This window comes from Podarcis vaucheri (assembly GCF_965113315.1).
Source record: "Podarcis vaucheri genome assembly, chromosome: 15".
NCBI classification, from domain to species: domain Eukaryota; kingdom Metazoa; phylum Chordata; class Lepidosauria; order Squamata; family Lacertidae; genus Podarcis; species Podarcis vaucheri.
The window spans coordinates 27,151,463-27,163,375 of record NC_138753.1 but is presented as its reverse complement, the minus strand read 5'-3'; the positions used below and the strand labels follow the sequence as shown (position 1 = coordinate 27,163,375).

General features: G+C 45.0%; 1 protein-coding gene across 7 annotated transcripts in view; it reads right to left on the bottom strand.

Annotated features, from left to right (window-relative positions):
- Positions 1 to 36: 36 nt before the first annotated feature.
- TTC12 (tetratricopeptide repeat domain 12) overlaps positions 37 to 11,913 on the bottom strand; it is a 37,482-nt gene continuing 25,605 nt past the window's right edge. For 6 of the 7 annotated variants that reach the window (XM_082200972.1, XM_082200975.1, XM_082200974.1 and 3 more), the window contains 8 exons: positions 11,242 to 11,305; positions 10,193 to 10,327; positions 8,418 to 8,522; positions 7,479 to 7,547; positions 6,586 to 6,687; positions 4,368 to 4,467; positions 1,941 to 2,166; positions 37 to 211 (listed from right to left, as the gene is read on the bottom strand). In XM_082200972.1, the coding sequence (XP_082057098.1) occupies positions 136 to 211; positions 1,941 to 2,166; positions 4,368 to 4,467; positions 6,586 to 6,687; positions 7,479 to 7,547; positions 8,418 to 8,522; positions 10,193 to 10,327; positions 11,242 to 11,305 (877 nt within the window). In that variant the 3' untranslated portion in view covers positions 37 to 135. Of the gene's footprint in view, positions 212 to 1,940; positions 2,167 to 4,367; positions 4,468 to 5,103; positions 5,314 to 6,585; positions 6,688 to 7,478; positions 7,548 to 8,417; positions 8,523 to 10,192; positions 10,328 to 11,241; positions 11,306 to 11,913 lie in introns of those variants that run through there. The other variant, XM_082200977.1, reaches the window with a different exon arrangement.

The window sequence follows — 11,913 nt, the reverse complement described above, 5'->3', positions numbered from 1 at the left end:
TTTATCTCCCCCTCCATGAATCACCAAACAGTAGCCTTGTTCCAATTAATCCTCTTTATTACAAAAACAAAGTGCAGCCCTGACCAGAGCTATGGCAGACTTTGTAAACATGCTCTGGAACATTTACAGAAGCCTTTAAAATCCCTGCATGTGCTTCAAAGAGGTGTTGAGGACTGCCATTCCGTTCAGCTCCCGCAGCCGACTAGTGTGCCTAGAAGTTGCAAAGCAAAAGAGGAAGATTAAGTCAAATGCAATTGTCAGGGCAAAAGATGAAGTTATGTGTCGCTCACTTATCAGAGTCGTAGACAGCAGCTCTTTCTCTCTCTCTCTAATTTTTATTAAATTTTCTGTTTTACAATTTAGAGTATTCATTTTAACAACCTTAAAATATCAATGACTTCCTCTCTTTCCTTTCCATGGTTCATTTTGTGTAACGTAAATCCCTGCATATTTTACATAAACTAAACCATTCAGCATTCCATTATTAGATCCATCAAAACCTATTTACACTGTTGAATTTATCTCCATGCTGCCAATGGTTTCAAATGGGTAGAAAGCAACTTGAAAGGGAACCTGCATGCCTTCTTCAATGGATTTCCCAGCAGATAAAAAAAGCTTATTATTTGTAAATTCCTCCTCCTCCTGACACAACAGAGTTTAGTTGTTGCTGGCATACTGGAGAGCAGGGGAGCTGGATTGGCTGGCACCAGATCTCTCACACACAATGCCCTAATAACTTAAGAAATGTCTGCTGGATCAGGCCAAAGAGGACCAATCTAGTCCAGCATCCTGTTCTCACAGTAGCCACCCAGGTGCCTATGGAAAACATGCAAGCGGGACCAAAGCACAAGAGCAATCTCCCCTCCTGTGGTATTCTGCAATTGCAATTCCCAAGGATTTTGCCTCTGACCATGGAGGCAAAGCACAGAAATTTGGGCAGGAACCATGAATTTGTCTAATCCTCTTTTAAAGTCACCCAGGTAAGTAGCCATCACTGCCTCCTGTGGGAGCAAGTTCCATTCCACTGAATGAAGAAGTACTTTAATGTGTTCTGAATCAAAGCACTCCACACTCTTGATAACTATTGCACGAGGGTGTGTTCACATTGCAGCACATTCCCGCTTTCACCGCAGATCGTTGCTTTCCTCTTGCACAAACTGTATGCACGAGACACATACATACAAACATCCCATCTGCAACTGGCAAAACCTGTCCTGCTTCAGAAAGCCACATGATGTGCATTCAGAACTCAGCACTTCCTGGCCCACTCCACATGTCAAAAGGGATTCCAGAAGGTAACAAAAGATGATATTATAATGGACACTGTCTGAAAAATGATAAAAACCTGACTGACTGGAAAACCCTGATCTCACTACTTGGCTGTGATGTGTCAGAACAGTCAAGCAATTATCTCTCTCACACAAAAATCATTCACCGCTTGATGCCTTGACCACTACAGCTGTTTGTATAAAGCCCACCAAAGTGGCTGAATGTGTACTGATTTACAATATTTGTTCATAATCTGCCAAATAACATCAGTTCCAAGGGTGGCTGCCAATAAATATTAGCACGAACAAATGCAGAACGAGACCAGAAAGCCATAAAAAATGAGCTTCTCAGAAATCTAGCCTTTATTCCCCCAGCATGCCTTGCATCTGTCTCCAAAGCCAGGGATTGTGGGAGGCAATGAGGGAGGGAAGGAGAGACTTACATGTCAGGGGCTTGGCAGCTATTTCTAGGGCAAGGGGAAACTAATATTCACCTTTTGTGATTACATGCATAGTAACGTTTAGCATCTTTCTGTATTTTAAATATATTGGAAGCTGCCTTGAGAACTTCACTTGGTAGTTCAGCAGGACATAAATATGCCAAGTAAACAAATAAATAAAACCAACAGAACAAGGACAATCCTCAGTGAGCCCACATCTGTGGATACTTGCCTGGCATCAGCTGTGCAGAGCTTTCCTAAAGCAATGGCTGCGTTCTCTTGCGCAGACGTCCTCTGAGCATCCCTGCCAGCGACTTTCAATAAAATCCGCACAATATCCACGTCAAGCAAATTAGTGGCTGCTCCGGGCACCTCAAAGCATCTCCCAAGGCAGAAAGCGGCATTTCCTGCCAACACCTCATTCTCTGAGCGCAGAAACTTCAGCAGTATCTTACATTCTGCAAGGTTGTGTGGAGCCAAAGAGAAACGGTGTCAAACATCAGCAAAAGAGTAAGGGATGTAACCAAAGACTCTGTCCCCTCAATGCCAAACACCCTCATGGTTCTTTGGAAAAGAAGATCTAGCAGCAACACGGCTGCCCTGTGGACAGGGAGTAGGGAGAAAATGCAGATTAAACTCATGTCAAGTCTTTTAATAAATTGAAAAGAGCCAACCTGCTACTTGCTGCTCCACCCACATTCCAGGGGAGCCATTTTGCAAGCTGACCTACAGGGCCTGGACAGAAAGCAATTTAGTGTCAGGGTAACAGAGAGGTGGGCTGAAAAGGTTTTGAAGCAGCAAAGGGCGGTTCTGTACCGAGAGGGGTCTGGTGTGACTTTCCACAAGCTAGGAGGGTGGGAGAGCTTCCTTCAAGGTGCCTGCTTTATGGGTGGGGAAAGAACCAGCTAGATCCAAGGATTTCACACTTCATCCCATTGAGGAGACACCGCTCTCCTCTTTCAAGAAACACCATGCACATGGAAGCTGGCTTGCAGGAGTTACATGTTAATGATCTAAAAGTCAACCTGTTCCAAGGCAGGGTCCCAATATTACCTTGCAATTAGATGGAGATTATTACGCAGACATCTAATGACTGTCTGAGCAGTCACCTGTAGGCATCAGTGCTTTCCCAGAGCAGGTTTCCAAGGTACGCAACAACTTGATTTGGGGGTGGGGAAGAGAACTGAAATGAGCTCTAAGATCAAAAGCTCAAAGTTGTTGCTCAGGAATAATCTCAGAACTGTCCTTTCAGAAGTGGCCCTAAGAAACGGTGTCCTGCACTAAGGTGTTGTTGTTGTTGTTTAGTCGTGTCTGACTCTTCGTGACCCCATAGACCAGAGCACGCCAGGCACTTCTGTCTTCCACTGCCTCCCGCAGTTTGGTCAAACTCATGCTGGTAGCTTCGAGAACACCATCCAACCATCTCGTCCTCTGTCGTCCCCTTCTCCTTGTGCCCTCCATCTTTCCCAACATCAGGATCTTTTCCAGGGAGACTTCTCTTCTCCTGAGGTGGCCAAGGTACTGGAGCCTCAGCTTCACGATCTGTCCTTCCAGTGAGCACTCAGGGCTGATTTCCTTAAGAATGGGTCGGTTTGTTCTTTTTGCAGTCCATGGGACTCTCAAGAGTCTCCTCCAGCACCATAATTCAAAAGCATCAATTCTTCGGCGCTCAGCCTTCTTTATGGTCCAGCTCTCACTTCCATACATCACTACTGGGAAAACCATCGCTTTAACTATACGGACCTTTGTTGGCAAGGTGATGTCTCTGTATCTGCATCAAACTGTCACTCGTCTATTGTTTAAAAAATCTCCAAAACTCAGCTTCTCATTAGAGGCCCAAATGCATTACAGGCCCTAGGCAGGCTAGAACTGGGGAGGTGGGAGGGCTCCTCTCCTTGACCCTATCGGGGTCAATAAAATCCTACTAAGGGCAGAACTAGTTACTTTATTTGCTATGTGTCCCCTCAGCAAAGTGTTTGCAACAACTCACATTTGCCAAGGTGATGAAAAGGGAGCACCCAAAGAAGAGAGGTTGCATAACCCTTCCAAAGTCGCGCATTTTCCAAAGCAGTCTCCCCTCTTCTGAGCCATTTCTCTCCCCTTCTTCCCCCAGCTCAATTGCCTCCAGCTTTGGGGGGCGGGGGGGGGACTATGTCAAAATTGATGCGGGGGCAGGGGAGAATTTTTAAGGGAGAATCTGCTGGTGGAGAACAGTTAATCTCTACTCTACAAACGTGCCCCCCAACTGGTCTCCACATTCGGATTAAGAGTGAGGCTCACAATGAAGCTTGTGTTTGCCTTGTAATATAGATTTCCCCTCCTCCCCCCAAAACCAACTCTGCTTAGAGTATAGCGTCCCTCTTTTCTGCTCCTTAAACTGTTCCCTTTAAACGAGTGCAAGATACTGTTTCCTCTTCCGAGATGGCGGTTTACCGTTTCGCGCACAAACATATTTTCTCCATAGAAAACAGGCACAACAGGCTGCACTTTAAGAATGACTGCAGGCTGTATTATGCAGTGGTGAAGGCTACCGTTTGTAAAATGAATTTGGATTCTGCAGGACGTAAGATAGGATTAACGGTCCTGCTTCATCCTGTAGACAGCAGAGATCCCTGTCTGTGGTCCTTGCCCCAGATCAACTCTTTGCAGCCAGACTTACTTTTATCCAGCTTCACAATCTCTTCCTGTGCCTCTTGGCTACTTTTGGCACAAACAGCCAGGATTTTCATTGCATAGCCATGTGTGATCTGCCCATCTGCCTGGATTGGAGTAAAAAAAGAGGCATCCATTAAATGTCTAGTTATGCACTCTGGGGCTCGGAAATATACGACAAGGCCCTCAGTTCCAGAAAGTTTATGGGTGCTTTCTGACAAGGCAGCAAATCATGGGGTATTTAGGCATTCTGAGAGTAATAATTTTCTTCCATCTTTAAATATATTAGCTCCTAATTATGCCCAGACAATGCCTCATAATCAGATTCAAGCTCTAACACTACAACAGTCTGTGACCTCTAACAGGAATATGGGCGCTCCCAAGAATATGCAGTTCTAATGATGCTTCTTATGGTTCATTTCCATACATGAATTGCTGATAAGTGAATAAATCCATCCAAGGGATGGCTTCACTGCACATTAAACAGAACATATAAAAGGTCTCTTCTTTCAGCTTTCATAGGTACCCAGACCATTTTCTCTGGGCCGAAACATTATTTAGAGGTGAAGAGCTAAGGCCACGGAGTCATCCAACACTCTGTAAATTATTTTCCTTCCTCTCTGCTCCTGCTAAATTTTGCTTTTCATTATCTTATACTTATTCATTATATTCTATTTATTATATTATGCATGCAGTAGCCTGCATGGGTGAAGATGGAATGGTGGCAAAAGTGAGCACTGACCTCATTGCTGCCATGCTAAGATGCCAAAGGAATGCCTAGAATTCTTCAAATGGTTGCAGACTGGATATGCTGGGAGTGAGGCACAGCAATGCTATGAATCTCATGCAGTTTCCAAGCATCCTTTATCTGCTGTGACTCCATCCAGGCATAACAGTTACCTTAAGAGGTGAGGTATCTCAGCCTCCTCACTAAACTACAACTTCTGGGATTCCTGGGGGAGGAAGCGGAAAGCAGTGAGAGTATCATTGTAGGTGGGTGCACTGCTGCCTCTCCCCTAGTTTTAAAGGACTAAGATGTATTCAGGGCACCTTCCTTCTATTAACTCCTTCTTTTAGATTATAAGGCTGAGGACAGCAGCTATCTTATGTTCTTCTTTTTCAGCAGAAGAGGGTGGCAAAAAAACTATAAACATTATTGGAAAGAACATTGCCACACTGGAGGAAGGGGCAGCAGGGGGAGAACCTTAATAGTAGTGCAGGTAGTTGGGCAATCCCATAAATTATTTCTAAGGTGTATATATACTAAGGAAAGGTTGGGCCTATAGCTCAGTGGTAGAGCACATGCTTTGCATCTCATGCAGCAGGTGGCAAGATAGACTTTGGGAAAACACTACCAATTCAGAACTGGCAAATGCTGGGCTAATGCTGGGTATAAATAATAAATAATAATAATAATAATAATAATAATAATTATTATTATTATTATTATTATTATTATTATTATTATTATCTGCTCCATTACAGCAAAAACAGCAATAAGCATAGCCGCCAATGTTTCCCTTTTTTAAGGGAAATTCCCTTATTCCGAATAGGATTCCTCGCAAGAAAAGGGAAAAGTTGACAGCTATGGCAATGAGTACCAGTCTAGATGCATCAATGTTCTGATTCCATATAACTTAAAGTGCGAACATTTTCAGGAAAGAAAGAGAAATGCCTATAATAAGCAACCCTAGTTTCTGTATAACCAGAGGGTCCATTTTGCACCCAGTGCTTTTTGCTTCGGATTTAGTATAAGGCAGGGGAAGGGCTACAGCTCCTTTGCATGCAGAAGGTCCCAGGCAGAACCATAACTGGGGGGGGGGGGGGGCTAGCCAATTTTTTGCCCTGGGTGAAGCCTCCAGAGGGGTGCCACTGAGGCTCCCAGCCTGTGTTTGTTTGTTTGTGTGTGTGTGTGTGTGTGTGTGTGTGTCCCCACAAATACACATGGGGGAGTGCCAAACTGGGTCTGACCCAGGTGAAATAAAGCAGAGTTTCACCCCTGGTCCTAGATTCAATCCCCAGCATCTCTAGGTAAGGATGGGAGAGAGCTCTGGCTGAAATCCTGGACAGCCACTGTCAGTCAGTGTAGATATCATATGACTCTGTATAAAGGCAGCTTCCTATGCTCCTCTAGCCCAGGTTCAACTATACCTTCATTGTACAGGGCACTATCATGAAAACACTGACTTTCTAGATGTTATAGAAACCTGAAACTGGCGAATTACCTTGAGAAATCTGATCATTTTCCTCACCACGCCATTGTTTATTGCCTCTTCCCGTGCCTCTGGACTTATTGGCAGGATGTGACTTAAAAGCCCAACTGCTCGCTTAAGGAGAAGAAATTTGAAGGTGGCGGTAAGAGAGAGAAGTTGATTTGTCTTCTTTCAAAAAAAAAAAAGCTATCATATTTGTTCATGTCATGGTCCTTTGATAGAGCTGACTGGACTGGACCTTTTACTTTTATATATTGCTGGATAGACACTGTCAAGGCAGAAAATAAAATAGCAAGCCAATACTCAACATTTATTAACTGGAAAGGAAGCTCATCATGCCTGACAAACTTCGTTTTGGTATTAATCTGAGACAAAGCATAGCTCAGGCTACAGAAGGACAACTCCTATGTTTATTTGTGCCTCAGTTTCCAAGCTAAAATCCTTAGTTTAAAGCCAGAGTGGAATGGCAAAGGCATCACGGTTGGGAGCAAAGAGAAGTGACTCCCAAGAAGGAGGAGGATTCACCAGTTACATACTGCTACTTCATTTCTGAGCCGTAATCCTCTGCAGGCAGCCTGTGGGCATTCCAAGCTAGCCGCTGCTTCTTTCCTTCCCACTGCCTTTGCCCCCAAACCTTTTTCTGCTTCTGGCAACATCCCAGTCCCAATCTGCATGCTTCCTCAAGAGACGATAAGAATAGACATAAGAGCATTATGTAGGCAATTTATAGCCCTCTCTTTGTTAAAACCAAAGCCAGTACAACATTATATAATACATAATAATATACATATATATAATTAAAGCTCAATAAGAAAACAAATTTACATCACAGCACTGTGAGAGCAACAAAACACATTCATTTAATATTAATCCTACCACTTTCCTTCAACTCAAGTACCACTTACTGTCACAATTCTTCCCTCTTTACAGTCAAAGAGGGACATGCATTTCCCAGAAATCTCTATGGCAAGATCCTGAAAAGAACCAATAAGGTGAGAATGTCAGCTGAGAACAGCAGCTTAATTACTGCTCCTAATTACTGGATTAGCAGGAAGGCTCCTCTGAGGTATGACATATAACAGTGCTCTAAGTCACAGGGCAGTAAATTTATACTTGGACTGGACAGTTTTTGATTCAGATCCCTTCTCGGTGACAATGCTTGTCACTATGGACTGCATCTAACATTCTCCGTCAGCTAAGTGCAAGGACTTGTGTACTAGCAGACCGGTGAGTTTTAATGTAGCACAAGAGAAGAATGCAACAGCTGCACCGGAGGAAATTCATTGAACAGCATAATATGCCACCTATTGTGTAACCAAATTACCAGCAACCTGCTCATATATTCTCTTGGCAACAGCGTTCCACTGGCCCAAAACACTGAACAGTGAAACAAGCAAACAGCTCAGTGACTTTTAACTCCGTACTATACTACTTCAGATACAACCCTATGTCTCATCCCAACTTATGCTGCCCTCTCCTCAAGTGTCATGTACATGGATGATGCAGTTTTTAATTTTAAATATAAACAGTGGACTCATGTGCAATTGCAAGAGCCAAAAGCCTGATTTTGGCAAGTTATGGAGGTGCGGCCTCTCCAGAATTTAGATGAAGTTCCTGGGTGTATCCGTGACACACACAAAAAGAGGTCACTGGCTGGTGCACCTGTCCTTAGGAATTGGGGGTGGGTGGGTATAGGGGCACATTCTGGGAACGTAAAAGACTACACACAGCTTCACAGCCACAGTAGTAGAGGTGGGAAGGCTCACAAAAGGTATTAAATTCAATTCCACTTTGGGAAACCAACAAATCAACTAAAGGATAGGTGAGAGAGCCCAACACTTTACCTGAAGGAGCAAATTGGGTTCCAAAGAGAGGTTCATCATCAGGCCAAGCAGTGCATAGAGACACTCTGGGTATCTGGTGGCCTTGCCTTTGTTCCAGCACTCATCCTTCACAGGGAGAAGACAAAATAAGCACACTAGGTTTTCACAAAAACTGTTGAGGTATGTGGAAATCTCAGTGTCTGGGGCTCATAGCTTCCTCATATTTTCTGCTCCAGGGACTATGCACTCCCCTTTTGGTCACTCATTGAATCTGACCACTCCTTGGGGCAGGCAAAGCACATTTTTTTTACTTAAGAGGTTCTGGGTTCAGTTCCTGGCATATCCAGATGAAAGGATGAAAAGGAATTTGCTCTCCCCGAGACCCTGGAGAGCCCTTGCCAATTACTACACAAGCATTAATGGACTATTTGCATCAGTGGTCTGACTCAGTATGAAGCAACTTCAGGTAGTTAGTTACATGAGACCATAACACCGTACTAGATCCAGATCAGAGGGTATGATGCTATTAAAACAGTGACAGGTTGTTAAAGGAGGTCATCTTTCCATTGCAACAAGAAAGGAAGGTTTCTGGTTGGGCTTCCCTTGCAAGTTGACTGTCTCCCCACCCCCCACCCCATTCCAAAGGTGAGATTACAAACTTCTACTTGTGAGGAATGAAGTTTATTTTCTGAAACAGTTAATGCTTTGGAAGAGTATGGCTAAAGCAAAAGTGACTTAAGTTAATGCTCTATAGCAGGGGTCGGCAAACTAAGGCCCGGGGGCCAGATGCCCCCCCCCCCGTAAATCCGGTCCGTGGACCCTGCCACCCGCTTAGTCAGTCCCCGGGTGCTGCAGACACCTCACCACGTGGGGACTGAGTTCCGTGACGCTGGCACGGCTTCTGGGCAGGCAGTGACGCTGGCGCAGCTTTGGATTGGCTACAGGAAGTTCCTGCAGCCAATCCGAAGCCTCGCTGCCCCTGCACTGAGGTAAACCCAGCACGGCCATGGATGGAGAGGCCGGGGGGCGGGCGGCGGGACTGGGCTGTGCCGTGGGCATCGTGATGGGTGCACTGTGGGGCTTCAGCCAGAGCTTGGCGCACCTGCTATGACTGCACCTGGCACCTGGCTCAGCGCTGCTGGTGGTGGCACACTCAGCGGCCGCGCTGGAGCAGCTGGAGGGTGAGCTGTGCGCGGCCTGCCTGCTGACCTGGCCTCGGATGATGGGCCACAGCGCGTGGTCCACGCCGCCTGGGATCTCCAGGGGGATGGGCCGACGGAGCAGCTGCTGCTTGTCAACAACGCCGGTGAGCGGGTGCCGCCAAGACGTGCTCATGAGCGTGTGCAGAGTACGTTCCTCCTCCAGGTCCAGAGGCAGCTGAGGGACCGGCTTGCAGGGTATTTATATTTTTCAAATATAAATATTTGAAAAATATAAATACCCACAAGGTCTGTGGGACAGTGGACCGGCCCCCTGATGAAAATGTTTGCTGACCCCTGCTCTATAGGGTCATTTCAAAAAGCCACATTTAAAAAAATGACTCTGAAGCTTTGTACCCGTGATTGCATCAACATTTGGGTTTGATATTATTGGGTGGCATATGTCTTAGCAGCTCAGTTTTGCATTCAGTATTAACTTTTGTGTTTTATTTAAGAAGCAAGAATTAAATATTGAAAAAAGAGTAGCACAGAGAAGCAAAGGTAGGAATAAGAGAAGGAAGCAACCACAGCCCATACAAGATGGGAGGGGACAAACTCAGCCAATGGAGAACATGCTGCCAGGTCACACCTACTCACCAGAAAACTCAAACAGGCCTGCCAGCAATCTGGGCTTTCAGTCATCTGCATTCGGATGACCACGTCTGAGCACATGTCTCCCATGATGGCAATGCAATGGGCGAGGCCCAGCTCGTTCAGTGTCTCAGCAGAACTCTTTTGAAATGAGTGAAAACAGGTTGGCACGATGTGAATTTTGTTGTATATCCACCCATAATACTCCACAACCAGACTAGAAATTTTAGAAGATTCCCTCTCTACTGAAAAATAATCCTTCATTCCTTCATTACAGTATTTGGAAATGAACATCCCCGAGGAAATGCCAAATCTCTGTGGGGGCAGCCCTGAGATCAGCAGAAAACAATCCAACAATGTAATTTTCTTTTTAATGGAAACGGCTTCATCAAGCTGTTATGAGGACCTCATGCCATGTCCTTGTCACTCAATTCCAGAAGCAATGGAGGGATTTCCAGGGCTGCTGCTTAAACCAGCTGAATCCCAGTGTGCAACACTAGCCATGAACAAACTCTTTCCCCACTGCTGAGAACAAAAATGGATGAAACACTGATGAGGGACAGAAGCACCTTGGGAACCTAAAGTTCTATCTGAATTTAGTATTTGATTTAGTATTTGTAAAAGTACTTAAAAACAGATTCTGGATCCCTTTTCACGGATCCAGAGAGTCAGACTCCATGGTGATTCCTGTCTCAGTGCACCAGAGTTAGGCACAAGGGTATGGCAAAAGAAAAGCAACTGCCTAGCTTACTCAAGACCCAAACTCATCGTGCCCACCTGCCACCTTCACAATCCCTCTGACAAATCTGGGAATTCAAAAAGGGCTTCAGGAAACATCCAAGCTGCCCATTTGTTTTTTTTCTTTTTCCTCATTCTGCCTCCAATTATTTCCAACTTTTCATCCTGCCTACCATCTTCCAGGTCTATGTTATGCATTTCAGTTTTAGCTGTAAATAATCCCTTGCAGAAATTTGAAATGAAACCAAGCTGAGGCATACAAAATGGACAAAAACAAGGCTTTGAATCAAAATTCAGGAACAGAGAGGTTTTCTTACCAGTAATTCTATGAATAGTGGCAAAGTCTCTGTGGAGAGTTTGATACGGCACTGAATTTTGAACCTGGTAACAAAGTGAGACTGATCTTTAGACCTTAAGAACACAAGAGCCTGCTGGATCAGGCCAATGACTCATCCTGTTCTTACAGTGGCCAACCAGACCAGATGCCTGGGCTCTTGTTCTTCCACAGATGACTCGAGGGACATATTAAGCCCGCCAAGCCTTTCCAAACAGATGCCCAAACCTCTGACTCAGTGTCATAATTCACTAAGACAAGATATGGTGATGAACACTAACTCAGGTGGCCTTGAAAGAGGAACAGACAAACTCATGGAGAACAAGGCCTTCAATGGATGCTAGTCATGATAGCCCTATGGAATCTCCATTGTCAGAGACAGCATACCAATGCCAGATCCAGATGGGCTCATGTATTCCAACATTCTGCTTCTTCCAACAACCAGCCAGATACCTCCAGGAAGGCCACAAGCAGGGCTTGATGTCCAGGGCCTTCCCTCATTGTTGCTCCCCAGCAATTGGCAGGCAGCAATACATTGCCTCCCTTTACAAGCAAACCTCCATAAAACTATTCCAATCAAGATGACTCTTTAGAGATTTGCATCTTAGTGGTTGCCACCTAGGTCTTCTCAGACATAGGGTGCAAGCCCTGCCCT